We start from the raw sequence: 25,417 nt of genomic DNA, 5'->3' as shown, positions 1-25,417 counted from the left end.
TGGATGACCTTGGGCAAGTTACTTCACATCTCTGTGCCTAAATGACCTCATCCGTAAAATGGGGATTAAGACTGTGAGCCCCATGGACTGAGTCCAACCTGATTAGCGTGTACCTACTCTGGCACATAGTAAGCGCTTAATACCATTTAAAAGAAAAAGAAATCCGATTAGCTTGTACTCACTCCTGAGCTTAGGACAGTACCTGGAACATAGTAAGCCTTTGACAAATTCCATTAACGAAAGACGTGGTCCCGATCGATATTATTTGGCTGCTGAGATGGAGATCTAGAAGGATCTACCCCTGCGACACCTGTATCGCTCCCTCAGTTCAGAGAAGATCTGACAAAGAGGCGCAATCTTTGATGACCAAGTAGGAGAACTCATTTGAGTTAAGCAAATCCTCAAGGTACTTGGTCGAAATGATGCCTAACTATTGAACCGTTTAAAATTTTACCATAAATTCTGCCCTAGTTAAAAAAAAATCAAAAAGGCATTTAAACAAGCAGTCAGTAGACTGTACGGTGATGGCAGGAAATTAGCTGTATTGTCGAGGAACAGATGGTTTACATTAGACAAATCCTTTAGGCTAAACTTGTTTAGGTCTGGCATATTGTAAATTATATTTTAGTAATGAAAGTGAAATGACCTCTGACTGACCTCTAGCATGGCTGGCCTGTTTGAACCCATGGAGTGGAAAACTATGAAAGAAAATGAAGTCATAAAGTTTTGGCAGTTCAATTTTGGCCTCGTTTCAAGTTAAGGGGTTATAAATCTGTTTAGTTTTTGTTTGACAAGTATTTGTCACATGGGGATGTACAAAATGTAAAGAAGTGTAAAATCCACATGGGGCATCCTGCCAAAGTAAACCAAGTACAAAGGGAAAATGGACCGGAGGAGGTCGGAATCTCCTATCTCTCCATCAGCTGCTTCCATTAGTTGAATGACAAGATGGACTCGGTCTGCTACATTCGTAAGGCAATTAAGTACCTTCAAACTGAAACAGGCTTTCAGTTTAAATGTTGACATTTTCTTTCAAAAAAGTAAACACATCTCCACCTCAGGATGGTTTGCAAGTCATCTGCCTTTCTTTAACAGAGGCTGACCCAGAATGGCTACGGGGTGCTGCTCTCCGATAGCACTTTTGAAAAATCGTATTTTTTGAGCTCTTACGATGCGCAGAGCACTGTCTTAAGCACGCGAGAGAGTACAGTACAACAGAGTTGGCACTTCTTCTCTTTGAGATGTTTGAAAACTCCCGGTTGTCCCAATCCCGATGGCATTCTCGGTGAGGGGCAAAGAAAGGAGGAGGTTTTGTTTTTTAATTTTATGGTATTTGTTAAGCACTTACTGGGTGCTGGGGTAGATACAAGCTAATCAGGTTGGACACAGTCCATGTCCCACATGGGGATCGCGATATTGATCCTCATTTTACACATGAGGTAACTGGGGCACAGAAGTTAAATCAATCAATCAATCAATCGTATTTATTGAGCACTTACTGTGTGCAGAGCACTGTACTAAGCGCTTGGGAAGTACAAGTTGGCAACATATAGAGACAGTCCCTATCCAGCAGTGGGCTCACAGTCTAAAAGGGGGAGACAGAGAACAAAACCAAACATACTAACAAAATAAAATAAATAGAATAGATATGTACAAGTAAAATAAATAGAGTAATAAATATGTACAAACATATATACAGGTATATGTATATATATACACATATATACACATTTCCAGGTGAGGTGACTGAGGTGCAGAAAAGTCAGGTGCATTGCCCGAGGTCACACAGCAGGTAAGGGATGGGGTAACAATCAATCAATAAATCAATCATATTAATTGAGCGCTCACTGTGTGCAGGGCACTATACCAAGCACTTGGGAGAGTACAATATCGCAACACAACAGACCCATTCCCTGCCCGCAATGATATTACCGTCGAGGTACCTGTTATGATATCCCTAACGGTAATATCAAACCTTGAGTGACGTGCCCAAGGTCACACGGCATGCAAGTGGAAGAGCCAGGACTAGAACCCAGGACCTTCTGTCTCCCAGGCCCATTCTCTATCCACTGCTGCTGCTGCTTCTTCATTCGGGATCCTTCTTCCATATCAGCCGCTTGGTACAGAATGACAAATGAATTTGGGATGAATAATTTTCTTTAAGGCAGCAGCCGTGTAAGGAAGGACCCTTAATACGGTGAACTGCATTCAGTGGGTGCTCAATAAATTACAAAGCACGGGCCTTGGAATCAGAGGTCATGGGTTCAAATTCCGGCTCTGCCAACTGTCAGCTGCGTGACTTTGGGCAAGTCACTTAACTTCTCTGGGCCTCACTTACCTCATCTTTAAAATGGGGATTAAGACTGTGAGCCCCCGGTGGGACAACCTGATCACCTTGTAACCTCCGCAGCGCTTAGAATAGTGCTTTGCACATAATAATAATAATAGTAATAATGATGGTATTTGTTAAGCGCTTACTATGTGCAAAGCACTGTTCTAAGTGCTGGGGGGATACAAGGTGATCAGGTTGTCCCACGTGGGGCTCACGGTCGTAATCCCCATTTTACAGATGAGGTAACTGAGGCTAAGAGAATAATAATAATGTTGGCATTTGTTAAGCGCTTACTATGTGCAAAGCACTGTTCTAAGCGCTGGGAGGGTACAAAGTGATCAGGTTGTCCCACGTGGGGCTCACAGTCTTAATCCCCATTTTACAGATGAGGTAACTGAGGCTCAGAGAAGTTAAGTGACTTGCCCAAGGTCACCCAGCAGATATTTGGTGGAGCCAGGACTCGAACCCATGACCTCTGACTCCAAAACCTTTCCACTGAGCCACACTGTTTCTAGGACATAGTAAGTGCTTAATAAATGTCATTATTATTATTATTATTATCATTACTATATAAGCTTGAGAGACTGGGGAGAAAAGGATGGGTGTTTTATGTAAGCTCATTATGGGTAGGCAACATGTCTGCTAATTCTGTTGTATGGTACTCTCCCAAGCGCTTAGAACAGTGTTTTGCACGTAGAAAGTGCTCAATAAATACCATTAATCGATCGATAATGAAAACTGCTCACTTGCCCAGGGGACACCTCTTTATGGCGGCTATTAGAGGTCATAAGACGTCCCTCTGGGAAGTATCATGAGGTCTTCATAGCTAACAAGGTAACTCCCTTGGAGGTACTAATTACTTATAATAGTAATTATTAAGTGTCTACTGGGTGCAAAGCACTGTATTCATAATAATAATAGCAGTAGTTAAGCTCTTACTATGTACCATGCACTGTACTAAGCGCCTGGGTGGATACAAGCAAATCGGGCTGGACACAGTCCCTGTACTAAGCGCTGGGAAAAAGTACATGCATGAAAATTAGACTTGGTAATCATTCATTCATTCATTCAATCGTATTCATTGAGCGCTTACTGTGTAATAATAATAATAATGGCATTTATTAAGCGCTTACTATGTGCAAAGCACTGTTCTAAGCACTGGGGAGGTTACCAGGCTGTCCCACGGGTGGCTCACAATCTTAATCTCCATTTTACAAATGAGGTAACTCAGGCCCAGAGAAGTGAAGTGACTTGCCCAAAGTCACACAGCTGACAATTGGCGGAGCCGGGATTCGAACCCATGAACTCTGACTCCAAAGCCAGTGCTCCTTCCACTGAGCCATGCTGCATCTCTATTTGTTAAGCGCTTATTATGTGCCAAGCACTGTTCTAGTGCTGGGGTAGATACGATTTAACCAGTTTGGACACAGTCCCTGTCCCACATGGGGCTCCATTCTTAATCCCCATTTGACAGATGAGGGAACTGAGGCCCAGAGAAGGGAAGTGACTTGCCCATGGTCACACAGCAGACAAAGTGACGAGGCTGGAATTAGAACCCAGGCCTGGGCTCTATTCCCTACGCCGCGCTGCTTCTCTACTATGTGGTTTAGTGGAAAGAGCCCAGGTTTGGGAGTCAGAGGTCGTGGGTTCTAATCCCGGCTCCACCACTTGTCAGCTGGGTGACTTTGGGCAAGTCACTTCACTTCTCTGGGCCTCAGTTACCTCATCTGCAAAATGGGGATGAAGACTGCGAGCCCCACGTGGGACAACCTGACTACCCTTTATCTACCCCAGTGCTTAGAACAATGCTTGGCATTCATTCATTCATTCAATCGTATTTATTGAACGCTTACTGTGTGCAGAGCACTGTACTAAGCACTTGGGAAGTACAAGTTGGCAACATATAGAGATGGTCCCTACCCAACAGCGGGCTTACAAGTGCTTAACAAATACCATAATTATTATTATTATTATTACTAGACTACACTGCTTGTCGAAGCCTAGCACTCAGCCCCAAACAGGGCTGTTCAGAGGCTAACAGTCACGACAACCACTGCGGCAACCAAGCCGGTTTCCAGTGGAAGGCCCAAGACTGCTGCTTCCTCCTGATCCTGCTGCTCTGGGGTATCACGGAGAAGCAGCATGGCTCAGTGGAAAGAGCATGGGCTTTGGACTCAGAGGTCAGGGGTTCAAATCCGGCCTCCGCCAATTGTCAGCTGTGTGACTTTGGGCAAGCCACTTAACTTCTCTGCGCCTCAGTTACCTCATCTTTAAAATGGGGATTAAGACTGTGAGCCCCCCATGGGATAACCTGATCACCTTGTAACCTCCCAAGCACTTAGAACAGTGCTTTGCACATAGTAAGCACTTAATAAATGCCGTTATTATTATTATTATTATTATTATTATCACACTGCCCCTTGCCCTCACGGGCTACTCTAGGGATTGAATCCTTGATTCTCACTTGCGCCAGCCTGCGTTCAAACGTTGCTGAAAGATGATTCGCAAAGGAAGAGGCTGGGGGATTGAAACTGGAGCCTGGCGGCTATCCTAGTTATCCGCCCGCTTTCCACCAGCCCTCGGGATGTTGGCACCGTCTGCTGCACGGATCATTATTCTACAAAAATGTTCAGGCCATATCTCTTCACTCTTCAAGAACCTCAAGCATCAGGCAAAAACTCCTCACTCTGGCCTTCATCCCCTGGCCCCCTCCTACCTCACCTCCCTTCTCTCCTTCTCCAGCCCAGCCCGCACCCTCTGGTCCTCTGCCGCCGCTAACCTCCTCACTGTACCTCATTCTTGCCTGTTCCACTGTCGACCCCCGGCCCACGTCCTCCCCCTGGCCTGGAATGTCCTCCCTCCACACATCCGCCAAGCTAGCTCTCTTCCTCCCTTCAAAGCCCTACTGAGAGCTCACCTCCTCCAAGAGGCCTTCCCAGACTGAACCCCCCTATTCCTCTCCTCCTACCCATCCCCCCACCCTACCTCCTTCCCCTCCCCACAGCACCTGTATATATGTTTGTACAGATTTGTTACTCTATTTTACTCGTACATATTTACTATTCTATTTATTCTGTTAATGATGTGCATCTAGCTTTAATTCTATTTGTTCTGACGACTTGACACCTGTCCACATGTTTTGTTTTGTTGTCTGTCTCCCCCCTTCTAGACTGTGAGCCCATGTTGGGTAGGGACCGTCTCTATCTGTTGCCAACTTGTACTTCCCAGGTGCTTAGTACAATGCTCTGCACACAGTAGGCACTCAATAAATACGACTGAATGAGTGAATGAATGAACCTCCAGTGGTTGCCTATTCACCTATGCATGAGACAGAAACTCCTTATCAATGTCTTTAAAGCAGTCAATCACCTTGCCTCCTCTTGCCTCACCTCGCTACTCTCCTACTGTTACCCAGCCCGCAAACTTCGCTCCTCTAATGGTCACCTTCTCACTGTACCTCGATGTCATCTATCTCACTGCCAACCTCTCACCCACGTCCTGACTCTGACCTTGAACACCCTCCCATCTCGAATCCAAGGACAATGACTCTCCTCGACTTCAAAGCCTTATCGAAGGCCCATCTCTTCCAACAGGCCTTCCCTGACTAAGCCCTCCTTTCCTCTTCTCCCACTCCCTACTGCCCCATCCTGACTTGCTCCCTTTACTCATACCCCCCTCCCAGCCCCACATCACTTACCTACATATCTTTAATTAATTAATTTATATTAATGTCTGTCTCCCACTCTAGACTGTATGTAAACTTGTTCTTGGCAGGGAATGTATCTGTTTTTCTGCTGTACTCCCTGAAGCGCTTAGTAGAGTGTTCTGCACACAGTCAGCACTCAATAAGTACGATTGACTGACTGACTGATTTGACCTCCCTGGGCCTCACTTTTCCCATCTAAAAAATGGGGGAAGAGATACCCATTCTTCTTACGTCTCGGATTGGAAATCCTGCCCTGAACACGTAAGTGCTCAATAAATATAATGATAATAATGATGGCATTTGTTAAGTGCTTACTATGTGCCAAGCACTGTTCTAAGCACTTGGGGGGATACAAGGTTATCAGGTTGTCCCACATGGGGCTCACAGTCCTAATCCCCATTTTACAGATGAGGTAACTGCGGCACAGAGAAGTGAAGTGACTCGCCCAAAGTCACCCAGCTGACAAGTGGCGGAGCTGGGATTAGAACCCATGACCTTTGACTCCCAAGCCCGGGCTCTTTCCACTGAGCCACGCTGCTTCTCTGAAATACGATTGACTGAGGCTGGGGATTCGCCCTGGAGCCAGGAAAAGCACACATCTGTTAGGAGCCCTGGTTCATAATAACAATAACAATAAAAATAATTTCAAAATTTGTTAAGCATTCATCATATACGTGCCAAGCACTGTACTAAGCACTGGGGTAGATACAAGATAATCAGGTTGGACACAGTTCCTGTCCCACATGAGGCTCAGAGTCTAAGTAGGAGGGAGAACAAGTATTCTCCAGATGCCCTGCTTGCTTAAACTCTGAAGGTCTTGTTCTCCGGCCAGTGGCATGAGGAACAGTAGTGAAGCAGAGAAGCAGCGGGGCTCAATGGAAAGAGCACGGGCTTGGGAGTCAAAGGTCATGGGTTCAAATCCCAGCTCCTCCAATTGTCAGCTGTGTGACCTTGGGCAAGTCACTTAGCTTCTCTCTGCCTCAGTTACCTCATCTGTAAAATGGGGATGAAGACTGTGAGCCCCACGTGGGACAACTTGATCACCTTGTATCCTCCCCAGCGCTTAGAACAGTGTTTTGCACACAGTAAGCACTTAACAAATGCCATTACTATTATTATTAGTGGCCCAGCCCTCGTTTCAGTGGCCCTTATGGTTCTGTCTCACACTCCTCAGGCTCAACGGGACTCCCCTTTGTTTGCTGTAGGGACAGGGACAATGGACAGGGGAGAAGAGTGGAGAGAGAAAAAAGTTAAAAGTGACTTTTCTAAGGTCACACAGCTGAGCTGTCTAAGAATCCAAGTCTCTTGACGGTGAGTCCGATGTTCTTTCCACTGCCTTCTTTAAGAAGCAGCATGGTGCAGTGGATAGAGCATGGGCCTGGGAATCAGAAGATCATGGGTTCTAATCCCGACTCTATTTGCTGCATGACCTTGGGTAAGTCACTTCACTCCTCTGTGCCTCACTTACGTCATCTGAAAAATGGGGATTCAAACTATGAGCCCCATATAGGTCAGGAACTGTGTCCACCTCAATTTACCTGTATCCACCCCAGCGCTAAGTACAGTGCCTGGCATATAACGAGGGCTTAACAAATACCATCATCATCATCAGTATTATTATTATTACTTTTAATACTGGATTCCATAGGAATTCAGTCCCTAAATGGTGGGAGACCACTGACTGTATCTCTAGAGAATTTGGGCTTTTCTTCCCAAAACGCTTTCACACCAATTTCCCCATTTCACCACAACATCTCTGTGCAGTTGGAGGCATGGGTAGCTCACCCCTAGTTTACAGATGAGGAAACTGAGGCTCAGCGAGGTTCCAAGTAACTTGCCCACAGTCACACAATGGGCCAGTGGCAGAATGCCCCCTCCAGACACCTGGTCTCTGCACTAGACCACTTGGTCTCAGTTCATAAACTTCCCTTAAAAATTGGAGTATGACTCCCGCTATCCTGACAGGTTTATACAAATCCTGTGCTGATTCTACTTTGACACCCCCTTCCCTTCCCTTCCCCTCCAGAGAGTTTATTCATCTGAATGGGATCCATCAGCGGGACCCTTTTCTTAGAGACAGGATTTTTGGGGAAAGAGAGCGAGACATTTGCTCGACATAGGATCTACCCCTGGTGAGGCCGGGATTGATGAGGCATTGGTTTATTTGGCCATGGCTGTGCAACCCGCCTGTTCTCCTTTGTTTTTTTATTTTTTAAATACTGATTTTTATTTTTTAAAAAAGCTCCGAAGGGCGATACTTTTTAAATGGCATTTGTTAAGCGCTTACTATGTGCCAGGTACTGTTCTAGGTGCTAGGGTAGAGACAAGGTAATCAGGTTGGACACGGTCCCTGTCCCACATGGGGCTCGCAATCTGAATCCCCCTTGGACAGATGAGGTAACTGAGGAACAGAGAAGTGAAGTGAGTTGTCCAAGGTCACCCAGCAGACAGGTGGCAGAGCCGGCATTAGAACCTGTGTCCTTTTGACTCTGAGGCCTGTGCTCTAGCCACTAGCCCACGTTGCTTCTCATGACATAATATGATGAGTAAGCTCATTGTGGGCAGGGAATATGTCTGTTTATTGCTGTATGATACTCTCCCAAGTGCTTAGTAACTGCCCAATACAATTGAATTTAATGAATGACTGAATATTTGTCCCACCCCCAACCCCACAGCACTTCTGTACATATTTTAAAATTATCAATTACAAATTGCTTATTCGTATTGTCTGTCACCCCCTCTAGATTCGTCAGGGGCAGGAAACGTGTCTGCTACTTCTGTTGTATCTGCTACTTCTGCGGTATTGTCCTCTCCCAAGTGGGTAGTACAGTACTCTGCATAAAGTAATCACTCAATAAATACCACTGATGGATGGACTGAACAGGCCCAGCTCGGAAGCTCGTTTTTTGAAAGGATACAGACCACCTGCCTGCCATTCCACCTCCGAGATAAGGCTCTTTTTCGGGGGCTGTAGCACCTCATGTCTGCCTTCTCAAAGAGATAAGGGCCCTTCAGACCTTCACAACGGAACATTTATTCCAGTCGCAGCTCAGAGGGAAATCGCTGAACATTTTGTCACCTCCCTGAGAGTGTAGCCCCACTTTTCATAAGCGGAAGTGATCCGCTTTCATAAACCATCCCTCTCTACAGCAGTCTGCAGTGTGCACTTTCTGGAGAGTTCTTTTATAAGGTAAATACTGGAGGTCAAATTCGGCCTGGATGTACCCAAGCCTGCTGCCCCTGGCTTTACTGGGAACCTCGTGTACCTAGCCGGCCGTATCTCCGAAATCCTGGAAATTCTATTTTTAACGCTTCAGTTTACTTAAAGTCAGCGCTTGCCGCCAGGCCTGAATGGCTCAGTGGCAAGTAAATGGAACAGAGATCCAACTGTAGCAACTCTAACAGCTGTTTGACTTGCTCCTGAGGACCACGGCAGTTAGGAGGGATTAAGTGGTCCATCTGTTCCTAGTCCCTGCCTCCAGTTCAGTGAATAGCCCAGCCATTTTCTTCACCATCAATCAATCAGTCCTCGGTTTTAAGCATCTCCTGTGGGCATCACACCATCTTTTCAGGGCCCTGGAAGAGTACAGGAGAAGCAGAAGTCACAGGCTCTTGCTCTCCCCTCTCCCCCACTAGATCGTATGCTCTTTGAAGGCCGGGATCGTGTCTACCAACTGTACTTTCCCAAGCGCTTAGTACAGTGCTCTGAACACAATAAACCTCCAGTAAATCCCACTGGTGGCCTGACTGATTGACTATGGGCTGACAGTTTAATGATCCATAGTGATGGAGCCGCCTTCTCCCCCCGATTCCTTGTTCCAGTGAATTCCCTTGGAAAGACTTGCTTCCTTAATGTCCTTCTGACTTTGTTCCTGGTTGAATGTAAGTCCAACTCCTTTGTTTCCAGGGAAAATTGGTCAGTGTCCCCCATGTATGGCACCTATAGTCACAGACCTTTTGTGCTCGCCCCCGGGCCGAGGTTTCTACCTAGCCACCAAATCATAGCTGCACCCATTTCTTAGTTCTCTTAAAAAGCCCACTTCTCCCTGAGGGTCTTCCCTGATTAACCGACAACCCTCAAAGTCATGTAAACCCAACAGCCACCCTGTTCATCAGTGACTTAATTCAGCTAATCCATCCTAACCTACTGGTACTTCCTCGTACACCCTCTGTTTCTAAATCATTTTGTCTGTCTCCCCCATTCAATTTTATCTTTTTGAGGGCAGACAACTCATGCCTTATTTCCTGGTGTTTTCTCCCAAGCGCTTAGTACAGTGCTTTGGAACGTGTCTTCTACCTCTATTGTATCATCATCATCATCATCAATCGTATTTATTGAGCGCTTACTGTGTGTACAGCACTGTACTAAGCACTTGGGAAGTACACGTTGGCAACATATAGAGACAGTCCCTACCCAACAGTGGGCTCACAGTCTATTGTACTCTCCCAAACACTTAGTATAGTGCCCTGCACACAGCAGGCACTCATCAAATATTATTATCATTATTGTTATTATTTTTAATGGTATCTGGTAAGCACTTACTATGTGCCAGGCACTGTACAAAGCGCTGGGGTAGTTACAGCAGTCCCCTTTGATTCCTTCACTGGGAATAGAAAGGAGTAGCGTGTCCTAGTGGATAGAGCCCAGACCTGGGAATCAGAAGGACCTGGGTTCTAGTCCCAGCTCTTCCACTTGTCGGCTGTGTGACCTTGTGCAAGTCACTTCACTTCCCTGGGCCTCAGTAACCTCATCTGTAAAATGGGCATTATGACTGTGAGCCCCATGTGGGACATGGACTGTGTCCAACCTGATTGAATCCCCCTCCCCCCCGCCTTATCTCCTTCCCCTCCCCACAGCACCTGTATATATATATGTATATATGTTTGTACATATTTATTACTCTATTTATTTTACTTGTACATATTTATTCTATTTATTTTACTTTGTTAATATGTTTTGCTTTGTCTGTCTCCCACTTCTAGACTGTGAGCCTGCTGCCGGGTAGGGACCGTCTCTCTATGTTGCCAACTTGCACTTCCCAAGCGTTTAGTACAGTGCTCTGCACACATTAAGCGCTCAATAAAAACGATTGAGTGAATGAATTGAATCTACCCCAGTGCTTAGAGCAGTGCTTTGCATATAGTAAGCGCTTAATAAATGCCACAAAAAAATAGAGCCCTGTGTGGAGAACACTGTTTTGAACACCCTACTGAGGGTGAATGGGGAACAGTTAAGAGCCACTACTGTTCATAGAATGTCACACTCAGTGCTTACTGGGTGAGGAGCACTGTACTGAGCATCACTTGTGTATGGAGCACTATACGAAATGTCTACTGTGTATAGAGCCCCACATCAGGTGTCTACTTTGTTCAGCACACTGGACAATAAAGTAAAACACATGGAACTGCCCCTCGAGAAGCATATAATAATATGGATTGCGTGGCCCTTCCTGTTAGGAAGCTCACCTGAGTGTAAGGGAAGCAATAGATGATTCTAGCTCCAGTGAGGTCATTTCCACGGCGGAGGAGCTGACTGATTTGCCACCCCAGCCAACCATCTATTCAAACCCTGTGCTTAAACCAACTTGAATACATTCCCCTCTTAGATTGTGTGAGCCCACACAGGATCAAATTCCCACCTGTGTCTTCTCTTCCACCTCTTAGCACAGTACTCAAATTCCCACCTGTGTCTTCTCTTCCACCTCTTAGCATAGTACTCTGCACGCTGTAAGCACTTAGTAAGTACTATTACCCACCTGCTGCCTCCATACTTTTCACTAAGGGCCCTCTGTTGAAATGAATCTTCTGAGAATTGGAGATTTTTCACCATCTTAATTCTCTCCTGGTTCTTATCTGGCCTATCCCTATCATCAAAGCCAAGTCCTTAAGCAAACAAGCCTCTTAAAAGCCACTAAGGGAGGCCGCCTTCAAGCCCTCTCAAAATCTCAGGGTTTTTCTTTACCAGCCCACCCACTTCAGCAGACTTCTACCCCAAACAGTGACTGAATTCAAAGCAAAGCCTTCCCTTCCACTGAATTCAATCCCAGGATGTTCCTCTGCCCAAGAGATGGGAGTCTTTCCATCTCGGGGGGCTACAAGCCAGTGTCAGCTCCTGGAGGGAAAGAGAGAGAGGGAGAGAGGAAGAGAAGAAGAAAAGGAGAGAAGGAGGGAAACATCTATATACATAAATATATATATATATATGTGTATGTATGTATGTGTGTGTGTGTGTGTGTATAAACATATATGTATAAAGAGAGAGAGAGAAAGAAAGACAGGCAGACAACGTGGCTTAGTAGAGCGCGGGACTGACAGTCAGAAGGACCTAGGTTCTAATCCTGGCTCTGCCACATGTTTGCTGTTTCACTTTGGACAAGGCACTTCTCGGTGCCTGTTATCTCATCTGTAAAATGGGTATAAAAATGTGAGCCCCATGTGGGATAGGGACTGTGTCCAATCTGACTAACCTGTATCCACCCCAGAGCTTAGGACAGTGCTTGGCACAGAGTAAGCCCTCAACAAGTACCATAATTATTATTATTATTATTATTCCAATGGTGAAAAAAGAAATCTAACCTCCGAGTTTACCTTTGGTTTATAGGCATTCAGCATTGACATCTCGACGTTTTGACCTCTGACGGGCTTGGGTTGCCTCTGAACTGGCGGGGAGGACGCCTTCTGATTGTTACGGCAGACACAGATGAAGAAAAACAGCAGGGCTATGGCCAGGGGAATAGCCACACTGGGCACTAGTATGTAAAGGATTTCCATTTTATTCTTCTCCTTGGACTCCTTAGAATCTGTTGCAAAAATAAAAAAAAAAAGACACAAAAGTTACGCAGGCTTAAATGGACTATCAATCAATCAATAATAGTAATAATAATAATAATAATAATGGTATTTATTAAGCTCTTACTATGTGCCAAGCATTGTTCTAAGCGCTGGGGTGGATACAAGATAATAGCTTGTCCCACGTGGGGCTTGCAGTCTTAATCCCCATTTTACAGATGAGGGAACTGAGGCACAGAGAAGTGAAGTGACTTGCCCAAAGTCACACAGCAGACAAGTGGCAGAGCCAGGATTAGAACCCACGACCTCTGACTCCCAAGCCCGAGCTCTTGCTACTAAGCCACGATGCTTCCCAATCAATCAATGGCATTTATTGAGCACTTACTATGTGCAGAGCACTGTACAAGCACTTTACAGAGTAACAATATACAGTATATATCCATGTGTAACTGTAATTTATTTATATCTATTGTTATATCGTACTCTCCCAAGCACTTAGTACATTGCTCTGCACTCAGTAAGTGCTCAATAAATATGACTGAATAAATGAATCAATCAAAATTAACACTGTCTCCCCCTCTTGACGTAAGATCTCTGTGGGCAGGGAATGTGCTTATTGTTATACTGTACTCTCTCAATGCTTAGTACAGTGCTCTGCACAGAGTAAGCGCTCAACAAATACAAGCAGCATGGCTTAGTGGAAAGAGCACGGGATTGGGGGTCACAGGTCGTGGGTTCTAATCCCACTTCACCACTTATCAGCTTTGTGACTTTGGGCAAGTCACTTAGCTTCTCTGTGCCTCCATTACCTCATCTGTAAAATGGGGAATAAGGCTGTGAGCCTCACGTGGGACGAACCTGATTTCCTTGTATTGACTTTAGTGTTTAGAACAGTGCTTGGCACAAAGTAACCACTTAAATACCATTATTACAAGCACTTAGTACAGTGCTCTGCACACAGTAAATGCTCAATAAATACGACTGAATGAATGAATATTTATTGAGCACTTATTCAATCGCATTTATTGAGCGCTTACTGTGTGCAGAGCACTGTACTAAGTGCTTGGGAAGTACAATTTGGCAACATATAGAGATGGTCCCTACCCAACAGTGGGCTCACAGTCTAGAAGGGGGAGACAGAGAACAAAACAAAACATATTAACAGAATAAAATAAATAGAATAAATATGTACAAGTAAAATAGAGTAATAAATATGTACAAACATATATACATATGTACTCTGTACTCTGTGCAGAGCACTGTATTAGGCGCTTAAGAGAATGCAATACAGCAAAATTAGCAGACCTGTTCCCTGCTGATAACAAACTTATCAGTGTGTGTAATGGGAGTTTCTGCCTCCTGTCTAGTGGGCCGCCACACTCAGGTCTCTCACCCTTTGACATCCCTCCTTGGGTAACTGACTCCTCAGAGAACGCTCTGCACTTCTACTTTTCAAGCAACACAGTTAAACACTCAGCCCCCATGAATGGGCCTATACACGGACGGGGTATGGATATTGGCCTTTCCCCAGCTCAGTTCTGGCCGGGAGGAACAACCGAAAACCCCAAGCACCTCCTGGAGCGGTCTTCCTCCCAATTTAATCTTGGGGCTTCCAGGTTTTCATCGCCAGAATTGCAGCGTGGCTCAGTGGAAAAGAGCACGGGCTTTGGAGGTCACGGGTTCAAATCCCGGCTCTGCCAATTGTCACCTGGGTGACTTTGGGCAAGTCATTTAACTTCTCTGTGCCTCAGTTACCTCATCTGTAAAATGGGGATTAAGACTGTGAGCCCTCCGCGAGACAACCTGATCACCTTGTAACCTCCCCAGTGCTTAGAGCTGTGCGTTGCACATAGTAAGCGCTTAATAAATGCCATTATTATTATTATTAGCCGCACCCACAGAATGGAGGCTGAAGTTTACGCTCCCATTTCAGGGGGATCTAGTCTCAAGAGTATCCTGGGCAGTCTTCAAAATAATTGATTTAGTGCCAAATCTGCACAAGGTTCTTTCCAAATGGTTTCGCGTAGCTCAAAAGTCAAGTGATCTGAGCACTTTATAGCACCCAGCTTGAGCCTCCTTTCACACTAGGAAATGGATCTTTGGGTAGTTCTGCTGCATCCATTTCTCCTGCACCTTCCCAAGTACTTAGTGCAGTGCTCTGCACACAACAGGCACACAATAAACACCTTTTGGCTCTGTTTAGAAAGTATCATCATTTTAAACAAGGATTTGGTTCATTGTCCCTTTTAATGATAGCAAGTTAAGTGCTTACTATGTGCAAAGCACTGTTCTAAGCGCTGGGGAGGTTACAAGGTGATCAGGTTGTCCCACGGGGGGCTCACAGTCTTCATCCCCATTTTACAGATGAGGGAACTGAGGCCCAGAGAAGTGAAGTGACTTGCCCAAAGTCACACAGCTGGCAATTGGCAGAGTCGGGATTTGAACCCATGACCTCTGACTCCAAAGCCCACGCTCTTTCCACTGAGCCACGCTGCTTCTCTTTATAATGAAATCCTTAAAGAGCAGGGAACATGGGAGCTTCAGAAGGTCACCTCACTTCTCTGGGTCTCGGTTCCTTCATTTGTAAAATGGGGATTCAAAACCCGTGCTCCATCCTACATAGACAGTGAGCCCCAGGTGGGACCTATGTCGTATCTACTACAGCGCTTAATACAGTGCTTGGCACATAGTAAGCGCTTAACAAAGAGAAGCAGTAAGGCCTAGTACATACAGCACGGGTTTGGGAGTCAGAAGGACCTGGGTTCTAATCCTGGGTCTGCCATTCGTCTGCTGTGTGATCTTGGGCGAGTCACTTCACTTCTCCGTACCTCAGTTCCCTCACCTGTAAAATGGGAATTCAATACCTGTTCTCCCTCCTATTTTGACTGTAAGCCTATGACCCTCACCCACATCCTCCTCCTGGCTTGGAACCCCCTCCCCTTTCATATATGAGAGACCACCACTCTTTCCACCTTCAAAGCCTTATTAAAATCACATCTCTTCCGAGAGTCCGACGAAGCTCTCATTTGCTCTACTCTCTTTCCCTTTTGCGTCATCTTCACAGTTGGATCTTTGTATCCTTTAAGCACTTAATAATAATAATGATGGTGGCATTTATTAAGTGCTGACTATGTGCAAAGCACTGTTCTAAGCTCTGGGGAGGTTACAAGGTGATCAGGTGGTCCCACGTGGGGCTCACAGTCTTCATCCCCATTTTGCAGATGAGGGAACTGAGGCCCAGAGAAGTTAAGTAACTTGCCCAAAGTCACACAGCTGACAAGTGGGGGAGTCGGGATTTGAATCCATGACCTCTGATTCCAAAGCCCGGGCTCTTTCCACTGAGCCACTCTGCACTTGATATTCAGACCACCCTTAGTCGCACAGCACTTATGTAAATATAATTAATTTATTTTAATGTCTGTCTCCCCCCTCTACACTGTAAGTTCCTGGTGCATTGTCACATTGTACTCCCCCAGGACTTTGGCTCAGCACACGGTAAATATCCTTGATTGACTGACCAACTGATTGATGCCCTGCCCACAGGGAGCTTACACCCTAATGGAGCAACTCTTCAAGAGGAACTGCGTGTCTGATACTTGGAGTGTCTGCCTTTGTTGCCGTCGGTTACCAGCCTAAGATGTGACCCAGGAAGAGCCGCAGGGATATTTCAGGAAAATACATTACCCAGATCTCACTGAGTCCAGATCCCACACTCTGAAGACCTAGATTCCCTGGAAGAGAAATTCCAAATTCTGAATTTGGGTCTCGTGCAGCAGGTAGTCGCCAAAGGAACCGGGCTAATTTATCACTAATGCAAAGCTAATGATTTCTCCCACCCCGGTTTTGTGTTCCAAGAGAAAATGGAAGACTAAACCTGTTTTAGGAACAAAGGGATCTACTGTTCTCTCACCGGTGCAGGGGATTTATTCTTCAAATTCCTTTTAATTGCAAATGGGAGGAATTAGGAGCAAATATCTTGGTCTGTTGAAGAACAAACCTGTAAGAAGCTTAAATCCCTCAAACTTGGCCAAACTTGGCTCAGGGCTTCCTGCTTACTTTGCGGATATGCAAACGAGCACAACGAACTTAATGTCTTCATGCCAAGGGAAATAATCAAACCGAACAATGTGGTAATGTTTGAAATGGCAAAAGGGAAGAGTGACAAGGCCTATAATTAGTTTACTCTATACTATATTGGCCCTGTACACTTTATACTTCTAAGATCTTAAAACTAATTGGTTCACCTAGGCTAAAAAACATATACTTCACAACTAATCAAGGTGATCTAAAATAAACCCGTAGCCTTGGCACTATCTGACTCATCCACCTCCCTGTCACTGACTTGTTATTTCTGGGAGAGAGTTATTGTAGTAAGGTGCATTTTTTACGTTTCTGGAGCACCGACAAATGAACACTGGGCAACAAACCAGGGACATTATCATGGTTTCATTAGCCATTTCTTGGGCGAGAACAATGTACTAGGGCTGAATAGAAAATCAGCTGGACAGAGGAAAAGGTAGGTCCTATCCAAAGCTTTGACATTCTACTTTAAATTCACACGATTGCCGGTTTTACTGTTTTTAGCTTTTCTGTTGAAGTCTCCCTCGTCTGGGGCATTTGCATGGAAATTCCCAACTTTTGTTAGGAAGTCAGTTTCCTTTTCTAGAAAATGGGAAATCTGTCATTTCATTGTCCCAGTGCTTTCTCTAAGGAAAGAAAGCAGGAATAAAATTTGCTACCGATTTAAAGGATCACTTCTCGAAGTGAAGTGGTCTGATTTCACAGTAAAATAATTTGCAGTGAGTTGGGGCTTACAACTGGGTTAAAATACTTAGAACGTGAAGTCAGAAGAAAAAGAGGTTTGAAAATGTGCCTTCTTCGGCATGAAGGAGATCCTATACCTTCTATATTTCCACTCAAGCCCCTCATGGGTAAAGACAATGCACTATCCTATAGCAACATGAATTCTGAAAAGAAACATTCCAGCAGCTATAGATCCCAAGAGATTATCTCAGTGTACAAGTTCTTCTCTGAGAGCAAACTGGATTCATTAAACTAGCGAGGTCGAGTAAAAAAAGCAGGAAACTAGGAGTTAGAACACACACGCGATATAGTCTCATCTATGCAGTGGCCTGCTCTGTGACCTTGGGCAAGTCACTGTGAACATCCATCTCTCATTGTTCTCCTCTGTCCATTGTCACTGGTGATCCCAGACAAACCGGGGAAGTTTACTTGGGCATCGCTTAGAAGCTGATGCTTCAAGGCTGCCATATTCATCCCAAACCTTTCCAACAATCTCACCCTTGCTGTTCTTTCTGTCTCTGCCCGTTCCCTCTGGGTTAGATCAGAGATGAGGGTAGGTTTTTTGTTTGTTTTTGTGGTATTTGTTAAGCGCTTACTGTGTTCCAGGCACGGTACTAAGTACTGGGGAAGATACAAGTTTATCAGATTGAACACATTTCCTGTTCCACACAGGGCTCACAGTCTTAACCCCCATTTTACAGATGAGGAAAGTGAGGGCCAGAAAAATCAATCAATCGTATTTATTGAGCGCTTACTGTGTGCAGAGCACTGAACTAAGCGCTTGGGAAGTACAAGTTAGCAACATATACAGTCCCTACCCAACAGTGGGCTCACAGTCTAGAAGAAATGAAAGAAAAATGAAGAAAAATAAAAGAAAAATGAAGTGACTTGCCCAACGTCACACAGCAGATCAGTGGCGGAGCCGAGATTAGAACCCAGGTTCTTCTGATTCCCAGGCCGGTGCTCTATCCACTAGGCCATGGTTGAGGAAACGTGGGAAGAAGCTAAAGGAAAAAGGTGTTTGAAGTGGGAGGAATCTAATTTCCCTTAAGCTCCTGAGGGTTTGGGTCCATGTAACTCTTCTCCCCAGAACCACACGGGGTTCCCTCTATCAATCAATCAGTCAATCAATCGTATTTATTGAGCGCTTACTGTGTGCAGAGCACTGTACTAAGCGCTTGGGAAGCACAAGTTGGCAACATATAGAGACAGTCTCTACCCAACAGTGGGCTCACAGTCTAGAAGGGGGAGACAGAGACTAGAAGTTCATTGTGGGTAGCGAGCGTGTCTACTAACTCTGTTCTGCTGTACTCTCCTAAGCGTGTAGTACAGTGCTCTGCACATGGAAAGCACTCAATAAATACCACTGATTGATTGACGTGTCAGTTATATTGTTATATTGTAGTCTCCTGAGCGCTCAATACAGTGATCTGCACACAGTAAGCACTCAATAAATATGACTGGTTGATTGAAAGTGGTAGGCCTCAGTGTAGCTCAGGCCATAAAGGTCAGTCAATCAATCAATCAAAATATTTACTGAGGTGTTTACTATGTGCAGAGCACTGTACTAAGTGCTTAGGAGAGTACAACAGAATTAGCAGACATGTTTCCTGCCCGTAACGAGTTTACAGTCTAGAAGGGGGGTCAACATCAAGCTTTTTTTGAGCGGAAATTTCCTCAACTGAACTACAGAGATTAATAATAATGATAATAATAAAAATAATGATGGCATTTATTAAGTGCTTACTATGTGCAAAGCACTGTTCTAACCGCTGGGGAGGTTACAAGGTGATCAGGTTGTCCCACAGGGGGCTCACAGTCTTAATCCCCATTTTACAGATGAGGGAAGTGAGGCCCAGAGAAGTTAAATGACTTGCCCAAAGTCACACAGCTGACAATTGGCAGGGCCGGGATTTGAACCCATGACCTCTGACTCCAAAGCCCATGCTGTTTCCACGGAGCCACGCTGCTTCTCTAAGATCCCTTCTCTCCTTACAATTTAGACAGTGGAGTTCTGGGTGGAACAGGGGCTAGGTCTGAACTATCTTGTAACTACCTCAGTACTTGGCAAGTGATAATCGATTGATAAATCTGAATTGTTATTGTTTGGAAACCGCTTGGATGCTCTTTGACCCCAAACACATCAGTAACACCCTGAAGCGGTCATTTACTAACTCCCGCGGAGGGTTCCCGCAGTTTCCAAGAGCTTTCTCCCTAAGAGGAATTTATTCCCTAGGTGAATCTAGCTGATTAAGGAGAGCGAAAAGACTTTCCATAAACAATTTTCGTGTTGAAGTTTGGATTGGAAGCCCATGAGCGCAAGCCCATCTCGAAAAGCTCTCCGCCAACAGAATCGCTCTTCCAGAAAGCTTCAGACTCCACTGAGGGGTTTTCAAACTCGCTGTGATGTTCGATTTGGGTCCGAAAGAATGGCTCGAAGACAAATTACCCCGCAGCGGGCCGTCTCTGAACTTCGGGGGAAAGCTGCTGACAAAGTGAGTCGAAAACTGCCGAGCCCACAATCTGGAAAACATCTGCGCGGCCCTGAACTGTACAGTCCCACATCGCGGAAAATGGCTTGTGACAAAGCAGAACCGGCCTCGGGGATCGGTAAGATCTGTGTGACAGGTCAGGGCCACTGGGGATTAGCATCGGGCGAATGACTTTATTGCACTTTATCCCGAGCCAAGAACTTGAAAGGGAGAAAGAAGAAAATCAGGCTGGGGACCAAGACTCGGGAGTTGGGTGTTCACATATCAGAAAGGTTTTGGAGATTCTGGAGAGTTGCCATTTATTCCGGCATTCCTTCCAGGGGCAGTATGTAGTGCAGGGGATGGTGGGCTCCAGTACAGCATTTCTGGATGTATCTTACACATAATCCCCGCTTTGCCACTTGAATGCTGTGTGACCTTGGGCAAGTCGCTTAACTTCTCTGCGTCTCAGTTCCCTCATCTGTAAAATGAGGATTAATAATAATAATAACAATAATAATAAGAAGAAGAATGATGGCATTTGTTAAGTGCTTATTATGTGCAAAGCCCTGTTCTAAGCGCTGGGGGGGATACCAGGTGATCAGGTTGTCCCACGTGGGGCTCACAGTCTTAATCCCCATTTTACAGATGAGGTAACTGAGGCTCAGAGAAGTTCAGTGACTTGTCCAAGGTCACACAGCAGACATGTGGGAGAACCGGGATTAGAACCCATGACCTCTGACTCCCAAGCCCGTGCTCTTTCCACTGAGCCATGCTTACACACTCACACCCTGGGTTCTAATCCCCGCTCTGCCACTTGAATGCTGTGTGACCTTGGGCAAGTCGCTTAAGTTCTCTGTGTCTCGGTACCCTCATCTGTAAAATGAGGATTATTATTAATAATAATAATAACAATACTACTACTAATAAGAAGAATGATGGAATTTGTTAAGTGCTTAATATGTGCAAAGCACTGTTCTAAGAGCTGGGGGGATACCAGGTGATCACGTTGTCCCATGTGGAGCTCACAGTCTTAATCCCCATTTTACAGATGAGGTAACTGAGGCTCAGAGAAGTTAAGTGACTTGCCCAAGGTCACACAGCAGACATGTGGGAGAACCAGGATTAGAACCCATGACCTCTGACTTCCAAGCCCGTGCTCTTTCCACTGAGCCATATTTACACACTCACACCCTGGGTTCTAATCCCTGCTCTGCCACTTGAATGCTGTGTGACCTTGGGCTAGTTGCTTAACTTCTCTGAGCCTCAGTTACCTCATCTGTAAAATGGGGATTAGGACTGCGAGCCCCATGTGGGGCAGGGACTGTGTCCAACCTGATTAGCTTGTATCTACCCCAGCACCTAGAACAATGCTTTGTACAGAGTAAGTGCTTAACATAAACTATCATTATTATCATTTTTATTATTACTTAAGCACTAGCTCATGTATATATCTACTTTTCTTTCCTCCTACCTGTAAATTGTTATGGTGTCTGTCTCCTCTCTGTTAGACTTCAAGCTTCTCGAAGGCAGGGATCATATCTATCTCTAGTACACCCTCCTAAGCACTTGGTATAGAACACAGCTTGCCACAAAGAAGCAGCATGGCGCAGTGAAAAGAGCCCGGGCTTTGGAGTCAGAGGTCGTGGGTTCAAATCCCAGCTCCGCCAACTGTCAGCTGTGTGACTTTGGGCAGGTCACTTCACTTCTCTGTGCCTCAGTTACCTCATCTGTAAAATGGGGATGAAGACTGTGAGCCCCCTGTGGGACAACCTGATCACCTTGTAACCTCCCCAGCACTTAGAACAGTGCTTTGCACATAGTAATCGCTTAATAAATGCTATTATTATTATTATTATTATTAGATTCTCAACAAATCCTACCCTCAGAAAAACAGTTTCACACATCACAGTGAGAGCCCAAGCTTATCTAGAGAAGCAGCGTGGCTCAGTGGCAAGAGCCCGGGCTTTGGAGTCAGAGGTCGTGGGTTCAAATCCTGGCTCCACTAATTGTCAGCTGTGTGACTTTGGGCAAGTCACTTATCTTCTCTGGGCCTCAGTTACCTCATCTGTAAAATGGGGATTAAATAATAAATAAATAATAATGGCATTTATTAAGCACTTACTATGTGCAAAGCACTGTTCTAAGCGCTGGAGAGATTACAAGGTGATCAGGTTGTCCCACGGGGGGCTCACAGTCTTAATCCCCATTTTACAGATGAGGTCACTGAGGCACAGAGAAGTTAAGTGACTTGCCCAAAGTCGCACAGCTGACAATTGGCAGAGCTGGGATTTGAACCCATGAACCCATGACCTCTGACTCCAAAGACCAAGCTCTTCCCACTGAGCCATGCTGCTTCTCTAAGACTCTAAGATTAAGACGGTGAGTCCCCCGTGGGACAACCTGATCACCTTGTAACCTCCCCAGCGCTTAGAATGGTGCTTTGCACATAGTAAGCGCTTAATAAATGCTATCATTGTTATTATTATCAACCAATCAATGGTATTTACTGGACTCCAACTGTGTGCAGAGCACTGTACAGAGTAAGCACTTAGGAAAGTACAAGGCAACAGAGTTGGTAGACATATTCCCAGCCCAGAAGGAGTTGACAGACCAGAGGGGGAAAGAGGCACTAAAATAAATTCTGGGTTACAATAAAGGAACTAGTTAAGCGCTTACTATATGCCAAACACAGAGAAGCAGCATGGCCTAGTGGGTAGAGCACAGAACTGGGAGTCATAAGGACCTGGGTTCTAATTCCAGCTCCACCACTTGTCTGCTGGGTGACCTTGGGCAGGTCACTTCACTTCTCTGTGTCTCAGTGACCTCATCTGTAAAATGGGGATTAAGAATGTGAGCCCTGTGTGGGACGTGGATTGTGTCCAAATTGGTATCTACCCCAGCGCTTAGTATAATGCCTGGCATATAGTAAGCACTTAACAAATACCATAAAAAGTATACCAAGTTGTATTAACCCAGTAGAAACTTGTGGCTTTTACGTATTTATTCATCATCATCATCATCAATCGTATTTATTGAGCGCTTACTATGTGCAGAGCACTGTACTAAGCGCTTGGGAAGTACAAATTGGCAACCTCAGCATCTGCGTAGAAATATACATTCAAATGCATGTTGGATGATTTATTCTGATCACTCTATTTCTACAGTTTTTTATGTTTGTTCCCCCCCATTGAATGTAATAATAATAATAATGATAATAATAAGTATGGTGTCTGTTAAGCACTTACTATGTGCTAGGCATTGTTCTAAGAGCTCCCTTTTAGACTGTGAGCCCACTGTTGGGTAGGGACTGTCTCTATATGTTGCCAATTTGTACTTCCCAAGCGCTTAGTACAGTGCTCTGCACACAGTAAGCGCTCAATAAATACGATTGATGATGATGAAGAGCTGGGGTAGATACAAGCTAATCGGGTCGGACACAGTCCCTGTCCCACGTAGGGCTCACAGTCTTAATCCCCATTTTACAGATGAGGGAACTGAGGCAAAGAGAAGTGAAGTGACTTGCCCAAGGTCATAAGGCAGACAAGTGGTGCATCCGGGATTAGAACCCATGACCTTTTGACGCCCAGGCCCATGGATAGCTGAAGAAGCAGCCAGAGAAGCAGTTAGAGAAGCAGCGTGGCTCAGTGGAAAGAACATGGGCTTTGGAGTCAGAGGTCATGGGTTCAAATCCTGGCTCTGCCAATTGTCAGCTGTGTGACCTTGGGCAAGTCACTAAACATCTCTGAGCCTGTTACCTCATCTGTAAAATGGGGATTAAAACTGTGAGTCCCCGTAGGACAACTTCACTTCTCTGTGCCTCAGTTCCCTCATCTGTAAAATGAGGATGAAGACTGTGAACCCCCTGTGGGACAACCTGATCACCTTGTAACCTCCCCAGCGCTTAGAACAGTGCTTTGCACATAGTAAGCGCTTAATAAATGCTATCATCATCATCATTAAGTGCTGGGGTGGATACAAGGAAATCGGGTTGGACACAGTCCCTGCCCGACATGGGGCTCACAGTCCCAATCCCCACTTTACATATGAGGTAACTGAGGCAAACAGAAGTGAAGTGACTTACCCAAGGTCACACAGCAGACACGTGGCGGAGCTGGGATTACAGCCCACGACCAACTGACACCCAGGCCTGCTGTTTATCCGCTAATCCTCATCATCAATCGTATTTATTGAGCGCTTACTATGTGCAGAGCACTGTACTAAGCGCTTGGGAAGTACAAATTGGCAACAAATAGAGACAGTCCCTACCCAACAGTGGGCTCACAGTCTAAAAGCTAATGCCATGCTGCTTAGTACAGTGCCTGGCACGTAGTAAGTGCTTAAACAATTACCACAAAAAGGGTAAAAACCAACTCAGACAAGTTTCCCGCTCTGACTTGGCTGCCTCCTGAAGTTCCACATTCCAAACACAGGCCACGTCCGGGTGTTGGTGTCCCCGAGAAACCAGCATAGAGCTCGGAGGTAAAAGAGAGTCCAAAGTACACACAATTCGAGGCTTTCTTCCTATTTCTAAATTATTTTATGCACTGTCTCCCCAGATAGATTGTAAGATTCTGACGGGCGGAGAAGTGCCTTCGTCTTATGTCCTCTCCCAGGTGTTTTGTTCAGTGCTCTGCACGCATTTAGGGACCCAATAAATACTACTTAATTCACCTCCTGAATTCAGAAGTTCCAGAAAGGGTGGATGTGCCTTGAAGCTCCTAACGTCTCAGGCCCTGGGTAGAAAAGCCATGATAAATTTACAGCTGAAGACTAAACTTGAGAGTTAGGTCTTCATGTCGGCCAGGGAGAAAACGGTATAAATGTTCTTTTTCAACCTAATTTCTCTCCCCCCACCTCCACTTTATTTGGGTTGGAACGGGGCCACGTTGCTTTGAGAAAACTGCTCTTAGAGAGTTGTGTTTCTCTGAGCAGTACAGACTTGGGAGCTAAGCTAAAGGATCACCTGAAGAAGGAAAATAATACTGATAATACTACTACTAATAAGAATGGAATCGATTAAAATGCCAAAAACAATGGTTGGTAGATACAAAAGAATCTGAACTGGCAGCCTGTGGCCTGCTATTTGGCCTCGGGCAAGTCATTTGACTTTAAAGCACTCAATCAACTTACCCCCTCCTACCTAACTGTGCTGTTCTCCCACTACAACCCAGTCCATAGCTCGCTGTGGGTAGAGAACGCGTCCACCACCTCTGTTGTATTTTACTCTCTCAGGTGCTTAGTACAAGTGCCCTGCACACAGTAAGCACTCAATAAATACCGTTGATTAAATAGCCCACATAAGAGGACATACGT

General features: G+C 45.3%; 1 protein-coding gene across 1 annotated transcript in view; it reads right to left on the bottom strand.

The window, feature by feature from the left end:
* The window catches only part of ROR1 (receptor tyrosine kinase like orphan receptor 1), a 292,903-nt gene that overhangs the window by 8,695 nt on the left and 258,791 nt on the right, over positions 1-25,417 (bottom strand). The window contains exon 8 of the mRNA XM_038752669.1: positions 12,627-12,838. Coding sequence (XP_038608597.1) covers positions 12,627-12,838 — 212 coding nt within the window. The remainder of the gene's footprint in view (positions 1-12,626; positions 12,839-25,417) is intronic.

The sequence above is a fragment of the Tachyglossus aculeatus genome, chromosome 10 (assembly GCF_015852505.1).
Source record: "Tachyglossus aculeatus isolate mTacAcu1 chromosome 10, mTacAcu1.pri, whole genome shotgun sequence".
In the NCBI taxonomy this organism is placed as follows: Eukaryota; Metazoa; Chordata; class Mammalia; order Monotremata; family Tachyglossidae; genus Tachyglossus; species Tachyglossus aculeatus.
Note: the sequence above shows the minus strand (reverse complement) of the source record. Positions and strands in the feature narration are given on the sequence as shown.